General features: G+C 35.7%; 3 protein-coding genes across 4 annotated transcripts; all 3 read right to left on the bottom strand.

Annotated features, from left to right (window-relative positions):
- Positions 1–157: 157 nt before the first annotated feature.
- LOC140823809 (U-box domain-containing protein 14) lies at positions 158–3,679 on the bottom strand. The gene is made up of 4 exons (XM_073185320.1): positions 3,173–3,679; positions 2,240–2,356; positions 1,726–2,151; positions 158–1,482 (listed from the first exon to the last, which is right to left on the bottom strand). Exons 1-4 carry the CDS (start codon positions 3,452–3,454, stop codon positions 412–414), a joined length of 1,896 nt encoding a protein of 631 aa, XP_073041421.1. The 5' UTR covers positions 3,455–3,679; the 3' UTR covers positions 158–411.
- A 1,977-nt stretch (positions 3,680–5,656) lies between these two features.
- Positions 5,657–9,642, bottom strand: LOC140823795 (pentatricopeptide repeat-containing protein At3g22150, chloroplastic). 2 transcript variants are annotated; one of them, XM_073185308.1, is made up of 3 exons: positions 6,993–9,642; positions 6,801–6,864; positions 5,657–6,696 (listed from the first exon to the last, which is right to left on the bottom strand). In XM_073185308.1, exon 1 carries the CDS (start codon positions 9,598–9,600, stop codon positions 7,093–7,095), a length of 2,508 nt encoding a protein of 835 aa, XP_073041409.1. In that variant the 5' UTR covers positions 9,601–9,642; the 3' UTR covers positions 5,657–6,696; positions 6,801–6,864; positions 6,993–7,092. The 2 variants fall into 2 exon arrangements, with proteins under 2 accessions (XP_073041409.1, XP_073041403.1); XM_073185302.1 differs by having other exon boundaries at positions 6,801–9,642.
- Positions 9,643–13,532: 3,890 nt separating this feature from the next.
- On the bottom strand, positions 13,533–14,494 carry LOC140810621 (uncharacterized). Its single transcript, XM_073168474.1, has 2 exons — positions 14,257–14,494; positions 13,533–14,170 (listed from the first exon to the last, which is right to left on the bottom strand). Exons 1-2 carry the CDS (start codon positions 14,389–14,391, stop codon positions 13,679–13,681), a joined length of 627 nt encoding a protein of 208 aa, XP_073024575.1. The 5' UTR covers positions 14,392–14,494; the 3' UTR covers positions 13,533–13,678.
- Between the last annotated feature and the right edge of the window lie 661 nt (positions 14,495–15,155).

Raw genomic sequence — 15,155 nt, 5'->3', positions numbered from 1 at the left:
CTCTTTATTGTGAATATGAGTAAGATTGACCCGTCTTACATATTAAAATTCATGAGACGGTCTCACATGTGACCTACTCTTTTTCCAATTTAATCAGGCATTAGCTTCCAAATAAAAATCTTAACACGTAATTCCATTTCTCACCAAATCACATGCATTCATAAACATATACTTGAAATATATCCATATCAACAATCTTTCCCCACCCCCATCCCCACTCCGATCACGGAACATCCAGTATAAAATAGTTAAAGAAAGAAAAGGTGGAAACTGCTCTTTATACAGAACTACATCATAACATTGTGAATATGATTTTGTGTTTTCAAAATCTGCCTTGCATTGTCAAACTACTCACAAATAGCAAAATCAAAGACGAATGCTGGAATTCCTCCTCATTCGACCAAAAGAATTTCAAGAAACAATCGCTACTTCAACCCGTTCGAGCTGCTCCAAAACACTTCCAGCTTTTCTTTTAGCCCTGTCAGTGCCATTCTCCAACAATTCTTTCAATGCTTCCTCCGCCCCAAGATTTCGAGCGATCTTTAAATGATCTTGGTTACCTGTGCATAACGACCACAATATCGCAGCTGCGTTTTCCCGGTTACGTGGTGAACCTGTCCTGATTACCTCTACCAAAAAGGGGATTGGCCCAGCTTTACCGATCGCAGCTTTTCCTTCTTGATGACTGGCAAGTATAGCCAATATCGCAAGTGCTTCATCCACCATTCCTCCTCCAAGATCCTTCAGCAGTCTCACTAGTGGTGGCACTATTCCAGCTCTTACAGCTCTGACTTTGTTTCCTTGGTAAATTGAAAGATTAAATATAGCGGTGGCTGCATCTTTCTTACCTCTTGGAGTGCCTTGACAGAGCAAATCAATCAACGGTGGTATGGCTCCTGCTGCCCCGATTTGTACTTTGTTCTCATCAACAACTGATAAACTAAAAAGGGCAGCCGCTGCATTTTCTCTAGCTTCTATGCTGCCATTTTTCAGCACATCAACAATTTCAGTAATAGCACCGGCATTTACGATAGTTGCTTTATTTGCCTCGTTTATGGAGAGGTTGAGAAGTGCTGTGACGGCATGTTCCTGAGTCCTCTGATCGGTGGAGGATAGAAGTTCGACTAACAACGGTATGGCTCCTGCTTCGGCTATGCATACTCGATTATCGGCATTTCTTTTAGCGAGTAAACGAAGCTCACCGGAAGCTGCTCTTTGCTGCTCGGCGTTGCCGTTTGCAAGTTTTTGCAGCAAGACATCTATAGCCGCACGATCACAGTCTAAACCCCCACCCGATATTTTGTTCCGGCCATTGGCTTGTTTTTTAGGAAGCTCGATACCATTAGTTTCACACCACAGAGCAATGAGACTTTTCAACACATAGTTGGGGGTTAGAGCAGTATGCAATAACGACTGCTGAGTCTTGGGGCAGGTCTTATGCCCCGCATCCAGCCATTTCTGTATGCAGGACCGTTCATAAGTCTGCAAAGAATCAAACGAGCCAAAAAAAAAAATTTGAACGTGAATATAATTTCCAGAACATACGAACCACATAGGCTATGTAATAAAACTTTCATTTTGTTCCCAGTGAGAACTCCGAAATACCTTTGCCTTCATATAAAATGAAAATTTTCCTATGAAAAATATTTCCTTTGGTTTATTGATTTTACGATACTAGTCCGAAACAGAAATTGTAACTTATCGAGAGAACTTGAGATTTCAAACCTGCCCGGTGGACACAATCACGGGATCTTTCATCAGCTCTAGTGATATTGGGCAGCGGAAATCATCCGGAATGACCGGAGATCTATACCGGAATGAAGTCTTGTCACTTTCAGTAGCATCAGAATCTGGATTACTCATCACCACACAATCCTTTAACTTCCGCAAAAGAAATGACATAATCTCAAAGTACTCCTCCGAAACTCCATCAGGAACTCCACCGCTAGAGATAACCATTTCGTGGATGGCAAGTGACTCCTTCTTTATATCATTCATAGTCATAAGATTTAACTTCTCCGAAAGCCTTTTGAATACTGTGGGGTCAGGATCGTCGTCCATTTGGACTGCAGCTAAGTCCATCGCCATTTGCAAATCAGGAGATTCCATTCGACCTACTGCTCTTTTAAATTGTGCATGTACGAGTTCAATCTAAAGAATGAAACAGATTTCATTGTGAAAAAAAGATCACAAGGGAATCAACTTTTTAAATCTTAGCAACCATAATGATATAAAGCACCTGTTCTCGAACTTCATCAGGCATTTTGAGTTTAGCATAGGGAATCTGGTCCAATGCTGCTACGATCTGTTCAGTTACATCATCGAACCTGCCAGCAATCTTGTTAATTTGTAGAGCCTGCATCACATTTGAATATTAGACAGAAAAACTTGAGCACAAAAATGCACACACTAGAGATAAGTCCAGAGGTTTTAAATATAAATGAATCACATCATTAAGGGTCAAATAAAATCAACGACTTCACAGCCAAACAATTTCCATTAATATGTAAGCTTAAAGAACTCGATAACTTTTTGCCAGAACAATAAGTATGACATCCAGCAGAATTATTTTTCAGTTTCAGCACATTCAACCTTTAAATGACTGGTATTTGAATCAACAAGCATATAATGCCATTTTAGATATAGTAAGACATGATATTTAGAATCCTAAAACGTCAATGGAGTCTCTTTGAAGCATACAGGTCTTTAATACCAAGACATACACAAATTAACTATAACAATTGTGCCGAACAAGATGATATACCTGGTAGGCTAATATCCAGAAGCTAATTCTTTCCTCGTCACAGAATCAAACCCATAAAATAACAGAGGGACCCATAAATTTTCTTGCGTGTGGCAAGCTTTACACTTTCAGAAATATTGCAAGACAAGTCTAATTTTATTTTATTTTTGTGTGGTGGTCCAGTAAATAAACGTTCGATCAATGATCCGGAATCATCAATAACCGTATACTCTAGAAAATCCAAGGAAATTAGCAACAACCCCCTGAATAAGCCATCAAATTATAACTTTTTAAGGCTCATAAGCTAAACTTAAATCCACATAATGATAAAGTATAAACAAAAGAATAAAGAGCTATACTTTGACCTCTCAGCAAAAAACAACATGCTAACCAAAAAATAAAGATAAAATCTTTCTACATATTAATTACCTGGAAAATCTTACTGCCTTCGTGGACCGATTTAAGAAGCTCAAGAGCCGATTCAATGGCAGTTCTGAGGGACGCAAGCCCCTCAACGGCGTCGCTTCCGATTCCCTCCTCCGCACCACCCTCCTTCAACTCCTCGAACAGAGGGCTCAAGAGCTTCACCCGCCTCACCAGATTACCGTACATCTTCTTCGAAACCGTCCTGCAATCTGGTAACCCATAGATAGCATCAACCAACTCGCAGAGTTGACCCAGCATATCATCATCCTTGGAATTTTCCGCCATAGGAGAATCTCAAGAAAATAAACGCGTTTTTTTTCTTGGAGGTTTTGAAAGAATTTGTGAACGACCCGGTTGGAAAACAAGAATCGGGGATCAATGGGAGACACTTGGATTCAGATGAAAGTGATTGAATAAATAGTTTTATCGAGTGGGGATTGGTGAAAATTGAATTTGTGAAGGAACGGAGGCTCGTTGAATTTGTAGTATTCGAGTCTCCGTGGTGTTGCGTGCTTATTATCCTTTGATTAATTTAAAATTTTATATAAAATATGGCAACTAATTATAGAACAAAGACAACTATGTGGTGGTTACTATGCTTGATTTTATCGATAGATAAATCGAAACGTGACGTTTGAATTATGTGTAATTTAAAATATTTGAGTTATATCTATAATTTTATGTTTAATTTATTTTTAAATTCTGAAATTTAATTAAAATTAGAAATTTATGCTTTCTGTGCATTATTATTGAGATTTAATTAGCCGATTTATTAATTTCTTTATTTTTTTGATTTATTTGATTAGATTAATAGCATAATTTAATAATTCAATCAAATTGGAAGAGGTCAATCTTAAACGCATGTTAGTTTTGACTTTTTAGGATAAATTATATTTTTGTCCCTTATCTCTTTATCTTACCGTAGATTTGATCCTTTTGTATTTACAATTTTCAGATTTGATATTTCATTTTTCCCCCTAATTTGATCCCACATTTTTTTTTAAAATTTTAATGGATATTATCTATATCACCAGCTTTAATTAAGATTTAAAGCTTCCCTTAAAAAAAGCTTCTTCTAATTCTGAAGAGTTGATTATATTTTTGGTGCATCTTCCGTTGCCTTCTCATTTATTTCGAGAAATCTATTGATCAGTTCTATTTTTTTCCTCTTTATTATTTTTCATTAAGGGGTATAGATCGTTTTCATGGATTAACGATAATATGCAAAAATCTATTTATGAGTCTTTTTTTTTTATTTTACATGTGATATCGTCAATCTTATAGCAGAATCCCTTAATTCGGAACTTATTTGAGAAACATATTTTGACCCGGGACGTTTGCTTTAAAATAGTGTGAAGAGTCGTTATTTGAAAAAATAAATAATAAATACCGAGTTTATGCATAATATCAAATAAAATATAAATAAAAGAATATTTAAAAGTATTTTATAAATTTAAAATTAATAATTACAATTTTTGGACCAAATCAGTTTCGTGCATCTTCTTTATGATGTGGTAAAAATTGTCTCAATATTTATGTTTGTAAATTTGGTGAAATATATATTTTATAATTTTCGTAAAATTTCAACAATAAGATATTGCAAGTGTTTCCATTAAAATTGTTTGGGGATCACATAAATTAGCTTTTCGTAAGCAATAATATCATATTCCAATACAAAAATCTATCAGTTTGAAAGCTCGATTTAATTAATTTTTACGAACCAAAATTTTGCTTAAATTTATTGAGATAATTTTTATCAAAACTCTTTGAATAGTTTTCTAATTATTAACAAAACAAAAAAAAAATTCCTTGTAAATTTATTCATTTATTTAATATGTGTTTGCCGATATTGATATTTGTTTGATAGGTTATAATGTTATATATCAAAATAGAGAAAAAGATGGAGACTAAAATCAATTTATTGAAACATATTTGGATCCAAACCGATTAATTTGAAAAATAGGAGAACTAATCAACATATCGATTTTTTTACAAAAAATAACAAACTACGTGTCATAAGTGGGAATAGAGGGTCTATCGATCCATATTCGGAAAAGTAAGTCTATTGTGAGATAGTTTTACAAATCTTCATCTCTGAGAGCATCTTTTCAAATTTAAAACTGGTGCCAAATATGTTTCACACCTTCCGCAAAACTGATTGATTTTAAATACGTGTAACGAATAATTAAGGTGAAATATCAAGTATTAAAACTAATTTAGTTGTATATTTGAGCATAAAATTTTTCCACAAAATTATTATAACCATTCGGGTAGAGCTACTGACTTTATCCGCTTAAATCCCGTAAATTTAGGGATGACTTTGGCTCGTAAGAAATAAGAGGGACCTAATTGGAAAACCCTTAAACTTTTGGTATCAAAATAAATATTATTTTTATATTTGAGAACTAAAATTTATATTATTACCATAGCATTTTAAGTACTAAAAAAAATTTCTAGAATCTACTATTTTAACTTTTAAAATCGAAGTGAAAAGACCAATCTCTCCCAAATTGAAGAAATAGTCAACAATACAAATCTCAGTTCCTCGAACAAACTGAAACAGATATTCACAAGATACCCCTCAAGTCTTCATATTTTTAAGGAACAACGTCATGGATAACACATGTCACTCAAGTCAAAATCACTTGGTCATTCCTTCAAAAAAAAGAAAAGAAACAACTTCATCAGATTTTCTGATCTTCTTCAACCTTGATTTTGTGAACAAGGGTCATTCCATTGACAAATGTATGAAGGATAGGATGGAGGAAAACGAACCCGGAAGCTTTGTCGATGCAAAGACAGTTCGATATAAATGCTAACAATGTTGTCTTGACCCTTCAACTCAAGTCCGTATGAAACAACTTCTCTTGGCTTTTGATGTGCATTTTTTAACATCCTCTGTTTTACTCGAACCCAGTTGCGGTGACCTGGAAATCAACAGCTCCACTCATAATGACAACTCTTTCTTGATCAATTTAGGGGCCTAAAATTCCGAGTATTGCCTGAGCTGAACAGTACCTGCTCTTCGACTGTCCAATGCACCACCACAATTTTTGTAAAGAAGCCAGAGGTGTGTAGATGACACTAGTTTGGAACTTGGAGATTTCTACTTGACACTCTCGGGCAACTTATTTTTCCTTGAAGAAAATCTAATGTCTTGTTCTTGCTGACCTTGTCATCTGCATCATCTTCTATACTCCCACTAGTATGAATTCTCAAACGGATTTGGGGAATCCTGAACTTTAAATGATCCATTGACCAAATGACAAAATAAAATTGTAGATACTATATTAATATTGGTTACTTCCAGCCCCTATTTAATGAAAGGCCACTGTAACAACCCTGTCTCTATTTCTTCAATTGATCTATACCAAGTCACTTTTGATACTTCTTATCTCATTCAGCTCGGCTGCAGGATATCAATGGTGGGTTATAATTAACGAATCCGATTCCCCAGTAAGTCAATAGCACCAGAATGTTGCGGTTTACAAAATAATCACAATGGCCCAAACTATCTAAATTCATTCCTGCCATTTAAATACATACATTTACCTGAGGTGAATAGCGCACCATAAGAGCAAAATAAGTGATAACATCACAAGCTAACCACAAAAATGAGCATGTCACTTACACATGAAACAAAGAGTCCTCATCACTTGCAGGAGCGCAGATTAATAACTTCTCTAGATCTTTACCTGCACAAGAACACATGAAAACAAATAATTGAACTCAATATCTTACAAATATATCACATGCTAATTAAAGACAACCATCGTGGGACATAAGCATGAAACAATGAAAACATGCATATTGAAAATCGTACAACTGCCAACTGATTCTATTGCCCCATGCAAATTTGGTAAAATTAATTTGGTGTAATTCCATTAATGGAGCACAAATTGTCGCTTTCTTCCAGCTTTCGTCTAGCATTCACTACACAGAAGCGGAGGCGCATCACCAGCATCCTTCATGTTTTCGGACAAAACCTTCAACAACTGATAAATCTCTGCACACTGGGGGTGCCTTCTATCTTTGGATGTAAAACAGTTAGCATAACCAGAAGCATCAATCCAACTGCAACCGACCTCCTTCATCCAACCCTTTTGTAGCATTTCTTGCCTCAAACTCTTCACATCTTCCCAGTTTCCTTCTTCCGCATGCATGTTAGAAAGGAGAACATGATAACCTGTGATCCTGTCAGCCCCCTCAATTTCAAGCAACTTATTAGCTACAGATTTTCCCAACTCAAAGTTTTTATGAATTTTGCAGGCAGCGAGCAGTGACCCCCAGATTCCCGACACATTGCCTTCTTTACCCAATCTTAGTGCAAAATCATATGCTTCAACGACCCTCCCAACTCTTCCTAACATGTCCACAACACAAGCATAATGTTCTCTTGAGGGTCTTATCCCATATTTGCACTCCATCAACTCAAATATTTCTATGCCTTCATCGATTAAACCAGCATAACTGCAAGCGGATAAGACTGCCACAAAAGTAACAGCATCAGGGTCTACGCCCCATTCCTTCATAGAATAAAATAGCATAAAAGCCTTCTCAACCATTCCATGTTGACCATAACCCAGTATCATATTAGTGCAAGTGACTGAATTTTTTCCAGTGGTAGTCATAAAAACTCTTTCGGCATAAACAATTGCACCTGATTTTGAGTACATATCCACCATAGCAGAGCTCACGAAGACATTTTGGTCCATGAAATTCCGAATAGCAAAACCGTGGAGAAGCTTACCCAGACCTATATTACCAGACTGACTGCATGCTGGAAGAATCGAGACCAAGGTCATGGCATTGGGGATGACATTCTCCTCCATCATCTGCTGAAAAATAATGAAGGATTGACCAATCAACCCATTTTGCATGCTCCCAGAAATCATGGCGTTCCAAATGGCTTGATCACGATCGTCTTTGCAATTGCTATTAAAGATTGTTTCTGCAGCTTGTGTTAAACCTGATTTTGCATACATATCTATGAGATAACTCTCCATACCACTGAATTGAATACAATGTCTGATCAGATAAGCATGGGTCTGCTTGCCAATTTCCGGGTCTCTAAGATTTGATGCAGCTGAGAGCAAAGCAGTAATTGTCACATCATCAGTGGAAAATCCGTGCTTTTGCATCTCATAGACAAGCATCAACCCTTCATCATCCAACCCATTCTGCACCAGAGCAAATATCATGGAGTTCCATGACACAACATCTCTTTCCTGCATTTCACTGAAAACTTTGAATGAATCGCAAATCCAATTGCACCTTGAATACAAAGCTATAACTGCATTTAGCAGAACAATAGGAGAAGCGAAGGAAATCTTAATTAAATATGAATGCAGCTGCTGGGCAACATCCAAGCATTGCAACTGTGAAGCTGCGGTTAATGCCAGGAGGAATGTCACATCATCTATATCATCATCATTCTGATACTCCAAGGCATTACAGAACAGCTCAAGTGCATCGGTTGGGCAATTATTCTGAACATAACTACCTATCATCGCGTTCCAAACATGAGCGTTTTTCTCTGAACAATTATTAAAAATCTTCCTAGCTGTATCAAGGCAACCAACTTCGGCAAACATGGAAATCGCTGAGCTCACCACAAACAAGTCATTTACATACTCATCCCCCAATTTCACAACCATCCCAAAAACCAGATTAGCAATTTCAATATCCCTTAAACCAGCCAAAGCCGGAAAAAGATTCACAAAACTAACAACAGTAGGCTTAACATCCGTTTTCATCATCATCGAGAAAATCCCAACTGCTTCCACAAATTTACTGGACTTTGCATACCAGGAAATCATAGTATTCCAAGAAACCACATTTCGCTTCCGCATGGTCTCAAACAGCCTCGCCACCATATCACACCTCAGCAAATGTACCTCACTCAAAAGACAAGCCAGATACATATTCAACAAAGAATTGTAAACAATTCTACTGGGATTTACATGGGAACGTAAAATATGACAGTGCAACGCTTTACCTACCAAAAGCTGCTTCGTCTCAGCACAGGCTTTAAGCACGGAAGAGTAAGTATAAGCATCACACATTTGAGGGGTCGAGGAGGAGCTTATAGTACAGAACATGCTGGAGTAGAGGGAGATGGCTTCATGTGGCATACTGTTACAAATGTATCCGATAATAATAGTATTCCAAAGAACAGTAGTTGGCTGGGGAATTGCATCGAAAAGTTGGCGGGCGAGGTGGACCTGCCCTTGTCTGCAGAGCTCGCTCAATCGAAATCGGATTGTTTTTTGTTTTCCACGTGGATTTTGGTCTAATTGGTGTGTGCCTGGTGTTGTCGAGTGTTGTTGTAACGGCGAAGCGGCGGCTGAACAATTCCGGTGGCATGTTTGTGCGACGGAAGAAGTGGAAAAGGGTAGGGGCAATGGTGAGGACAACATTGCCAGACGCATGGCTTTGGATATTTCCTATCCACATTTACTTTGGTTCCTATTATTTCGTTCAATAAATAAATAAATAAATAAATATATATATATATATATATATATATATGACTTACTATATAAATATATTTTTTGATTAAAATGTTATATTATTATTAATTTTTTTATGTAAAAATATTATTTTATAAACAAACAGAATTAACTCTTAATTCTATGCAGTTTTATTGTAAGAGTATGTCTCTTATGAGACGATCTCACGAATCTTTATCTATGAGACGGGTCAACCCTACCTATATTCACAATAAAAAATAATATTCTTAACATAAAAAATAATATTTTTTAATGGATAACTTACCCGTGATACAATCTCATACAAGTTTTTGTCCCATTTTAATATAAGTCACTGTATATCGATAGAAGCATCCCATAAAATCCCATATTGGCCTTGAAAATATATGTATATTCTCGACACTAATATTTAATCTCAATGTAGAACAAAACTTTTATGAATCGTAACTTTATTTCAATTCAGCAACAGACCAACCATCAAATGTTTAAGGAATATCCATGTTTAATTCGTACAAAAACCTAAAGAAAAAGGAAAGAATATCAGGCAAACAGATCAAACCAGAGTTGGAAGGATAATCGAAGCAATTATCCCTTCGGACATGGGATTCTTTTATCGTTGATCTACTACTCATCTTCAACTCACGAACGGATTTGTCGTCCCCACTCGTTCTTCAAGCGTCTAAATTCTTTTCTACCGATCTTTACATCTCGAGAAAGTGGCGGGAAACTATCATCATCAGTGAGTTTCAGATCGTCGTCCACAGCGCCGTCTTCGGCTTCGTCCACGTCTTGTTGAATCTGATCATCATTGTTGATCACTTGCGCGTTTATACTACTATTATCTTCTGCTTCTTCTTCGTTCGTCTCGCCATGGTGTTCGATTGTTCCGTGGATCTCATTGCCATCTTCCATTTCGTTGTTGTTTATACTACTATTATCTTCTGCTTCTTCTTCGACTTTCGTCTCGCCATGGTGTTCGATTGTTCCGTGGATCTCATTGCCATCTTCCATTTCGTTGTTGTTTATACTACTATTATCTTCTGCTTCTTCTTCGACTTTCGTCTCGCCATGGTGTTCGATTGTTCCGTGGATCTCATTGCCATCTTCCATTTCGTTGTTGTTGGTATCAACATCCTCTGTTTCTTTCCCCTCCATAACATCACTTTTTTCCATCTTTTCGTCGATCGTGTCTTCTTTTTCGACTTCTTTCGAGCTGGTATAGTTACCCTCTTCGATTTCTTTGTCGATTTTATCATCCCTTTCTATACATTCGTCGCCCACTTCTTTTCCCTCCGTATCACCACCGCCTTTGATCTCATCGTTCTTCATGTCATCATCTTCCTTTTCCTTCCCCTGCGTATCATCACCGTGTTCTACGTTTTCGACGAATTCTTTCGTGTTCGTATCATCGTCTCCCACTTTTTCACCCTTCCTTTCATCACCGACTTTGAATTCTTCATCAATCATAACATCGTCTTCCATTTCTCCACTCCTAGCATGATCACCATCTTCGACATTTCTGATGTTAGCAGCATCATCGCCGTCAATTTCTCCAATCCTCGCATGATCACCATCTTCGACATTTCTGATGTTAGAAGCATCATCGCCGTCGCCTTCTTCGACCTCTTGATTCTTGGAATCATCAGCATGATCACCATCTTCGACATTTCTGATGTTAGCAGCATCATCGCCATCAATTTCTCCAATCCTCTCATGATCACCATCTTCGACATTTCTGATGTTAGAAGCATCATCGCCGTCGCCTTCTTCGACTTCTTGATTCTTGGAATCATCTTCCATAACCCCATTTTTCTGATCATCCTTACCTAGTTCTCCAACTCCTCTGCTGCTCAAATGATCAAATAACAACTTAACTCGAGTCTTTGATCGAAAGAAATTATCACGATCCTCGTCTGTGATCGGGCTGTTGCGCAAAGTGTCGCCCAACCTTGATGCCGGAGACTGAATTAACAAAGAGAGGGGTGAAACCCCAGATTTCCGAGTTTCTGGCGGAGAATCCATGCTAATATCATTAAACCCTTTCGTTTTTTTCGTCTTTCAGAACTGTAACTCAGACTATTTCATCCAGAGAGAAGTTAAATTCGCCCCCCCATTTTTCAAAATCAAGACTTCAAGAAATTGATTCATGACCGTTGGGTTTCTAGTTATGGTGTTTTGGGCATCCGCCAAAATATTTTACTTCAAATAATTTAATAAAATTATTAGTCTAATGATTATCGAGAATTCTCAAGTGTGTTTGGTTGAGTGGATTAAACAATGATAGATTAATAATCAGACACTTATCCGATGTTTGATTAAAATTTTAATATGTTTTAATAATCATTTTGACCAAATTTAAAATCTAATTTTGTGTATAACTATTCGATTATTAATCTAACAAATCAAGTGAGATATATTATCAAAACTCAATAAATTACATTTTTCTCCTCTTATTGAATCCAAGTGATGAGTTAGGTTATTTATTGAATAAAAAGTTTATTTTAGAGTATTGTACGTTAGATGTCGATCCTGATATTTAATATATATATCGGTTTTGTTATCTATAACATAATCAATCATTTATTTATCTCATCACTTATAACAAACACACAATTGATGTCTAATTATATAAATATTTCTTTAATTAAATATCATATCAACTAATTTTAATTATAATATGTTTATGTTAAATGATATTAATTAAATAAAATTTAAAAAATTATTAGTATAAAATTGTAATTATTTTTAAGATAATGATGTTAAAATAAATTGTTCATAATATTTTGTTATTTTTTATATAATATTTAATTTATTAATTTTAATATTTAAATTTTTTTATTGTTTACAACAATTTAATAAATATTTAATTTATTCGAAATAATTAAAATTTGAAAAAATATAATTTAAAGTGTAATATGATATTTAGGTAAAGTATAAATATTCACTCTTAAATATATGATAATGATAAACATGAATATAATAATGAAGATCAAAATGAAATATATGAATGAAATTATAACGTATATCCAAAATTATTAACGTACGTATGTGATACTTAGCTACTAAATAATCTTTTACGATGATGATTTTATATAATTTTTTTTAAAAAAAACATATTATATTATTATCTCTTTACGGTACACGTCGTGTGTTTTTACTCGATTGTATTAGAACTAGTACCTTATCCATACCTAATTAATTTTATTTGGAATTTATGCCCCAATAAATTAAATATAATATATAGTTACTTAAAAGACTCTAAACTACTGCCACGTTCGACTTTTATCCACTTAATATTATATTTAAAACATATGTGAAAAAATTACATTATATTTAATTCTTATGTTATAATTTATGATTTTAGTCAATTTAATTAACATTTTTTTAAAAAAATTCTGAAAAAACCAAAATTGAACTGAAATTGAAAGATAAATACAATTGATACAAAGGAATAGATACCTAAAATAATAAAGACAAAAATTTGCGTGAGACGGTCTCACAGATTGTATTTGTGAGACGGATATCTTATTTGGATCATCTATGCTAAGAGTATTACATTTTATTGTGAATATAAATAGGATTAACTCGTCTCACGAAACTTTCTCACAAATTAAAATCTGTGAGATGGTCTCACATGAAGCTCACTCAATAATAAATTGACCAAATGAGTACAAATTACATGATAACAACATATGTTTTAAACCTAATCTAAATTGCAGTGTACTATAGAATAAGTAGACAAAACCGATTGTCAAGTTATACTATCAATTTTGAGTGATTTGCATGCCACATTACTCAAAAGTTTTAATTTATACCGTTTTCAAGAAACTCTAATTCGATAAATTTGAAGTAAAAAAAAATAGCCCACTTGCTAGAAGAGAATATGATTCTGAAATATAATTAATAATTATGTTAATAAACATTACACCAACTTAAAGAAAAATTATTACGACAGTACTGTTGAATGTTGCATTAAGTATAAAACCCAAATAACTTTAGTATTATCCAACTCCGCCGCTTAACGCCTAGACTGCGCTTCATCCGCCTTCCCCGTCACTGTATTTTTGATATTCTCCGCCGTCTGCTTCGCCTTGTCTCCTACACTCCGTGCTGCGTCCGCCACGCCGTCCACCACATTCTCGGTGTTCTCCTTAGCTCCATGAGCAGCGCCCTTGGTATTATCAGCCACCGACCCGGCCGCTTCCTTCGTCTTGTCCATCACCGTTCCCGCAGCTCCTTTCCCACTTTTCTCCGCGTCGTGTGCGTAGTCCTTTGTTTTGTCGGCCACATCTCCGGCTGAGTTCTGACTTTTGCCCTTTATCTCATCAGCTTTATCTGAGGCGCCGCCGAATGCCTCCTTCGCGTTCCCCTGCAAGTCGTGCAGTGAATCAGCCGCCCTGTCTCCAGCTTCGCCCACCTTGCCCGACACACTTTCGGCGGCGTTGTTAGCCTTATTCTTCCATCCCTGGACATTCTCTTCGGCTCGGCTCCCGTCGGTTGCATGCGGAACCTTTCATCACCCAAAAAACTAATCAGAAACACAAAAAAAAAACCCATAACGCACAGAAATAAACCCATAATTCTTACGACTCTTACCTTAAGAGCAGGATATCTGGGAGTAATAAAGCCAACCCTGGATACTTTAGGACGAACAGAAACGGAAGGGTAATTTTTAGACAAAGAACTTGAGATATTAAGGACTGATGTGTTAGCTGTAAACATGGCTGCCATTTTTCTACGTTGAATAAAACAAATTTTGAACGTTTCACCAAACCTTGTCTTGAATATCTGTAATCTCTTACGATTGGATGAAGAACAAAGAAGAGGGGAGCACCATTTTTATAGGATTTGGCTTGGAAAGAAACTACTGGAGAAAGGAGAGGTGGCAGCCCAGAAGATATACAGCTATGGTCTCGAGTTACCACGTGTAGGATGGTGCATGGGCTAAATCTGAACGAGTCTCCACTCGCCTTGATCTTGGCAATTTTTCTTTGGAATTTTTGGGGAGCTGTCCCATTTTTTTATTATTAAATTTAAACATGTACTCGACCATTTTGGGTAAAAATGCATCTTTTTTTTATATATTTGAAATACGATTTATAATTTGGTTTTGGAAGCCAAATTTCTTTACGATTTTCATATCGAGAAAATCAACCTATTCGTCGATTTGGTTTGTTTAGGTACACACAATCAAAATGTAGTTTTTTTTTTGGTAAGTTGAGTTTTTTAAGTTGTAGTCACTTATGTTAAATCAAATATTAATGATATGTCCGATTGGATATATCAGAACGAAACAATCACTACAACAAAAAAAGACTATTGTGACACTTTTTTGTAGACATTTTTAATTAAATGTTGTTACAAATACTCAATAATGACACTTGTAAAAATTTAATAATGTGTAATTTTAAAAAACATATTAGATTAGTTATCCTGACATTTTTAATTGATGGCATTTTTTATATGTAGGGAAACAATTATTTTTCCTACATCGT

Source organism: Primulina eburnea, chromosome 1 (genome assembly GCF_022965805.1).
Source record: "Primulina eburnea isolate SZY01 chromosome 1, ASM2296580v1, whole genome shotgun sequence".
Lineage (NCBI taxonomy): Eukaryota > Viridiplantae > Streptophyta > Magnoliopsida > Lamiales > Gesneriaceae > Primulina > Primulina eburnea.
The sequence above is the reverse complement of the archived record's forward strand: the minus strand, read 5'-3'. Positions and strand labels throughout refer to the sequence as shown.

Excerpts from the sequence above, each read along its gene's own strand:
- LOC140823809 (XM_073185320.1), bottom strand. The coding sequence starts at position 3,454 with ATGGCGGAAAATTCCAAGGATGATGATATGCTGGGTCAACTCTGCGAG. Across the intron at positions 2,357-3,172 it reads AAGGCAGTAAGATTTTCCAG|GCTCTACAAATTAACAAGAT; the intron begins GTAATTAATATG and ends AATGTGATGCAG. Across the intron at positions 1,483-1,725 it reads TGATTGTGTCCACCGGGCAG|ACTTATGAACGGTCCTGCAT; the intron begins GTTTGAAATCTC and ends GATTCTTTGCAG.
- LOC140823795 (XM_073185302.1), bottom strand. The coding sequence starts at position 9,600 with ATGCGTCTGGCAATGTTGTCCTCACCATTGCCCCTACCCTTTTCCACT.
- LOC140810621 (XM_073168474.1), bottom strand. The coding sequence starts at position 14,391 with ATGGCAGCCATGTTTACAGCTAACACATCAGTCCTTAATATCTCAAGT. Across the intron at positions 14,171-14,256 it reads CCAGATATCCTGCTCTTAAG|GTTCCGCATGCAACCGACGG; the intron begins GTAAGAGTCGTA and ends GGGTGATGAAAG.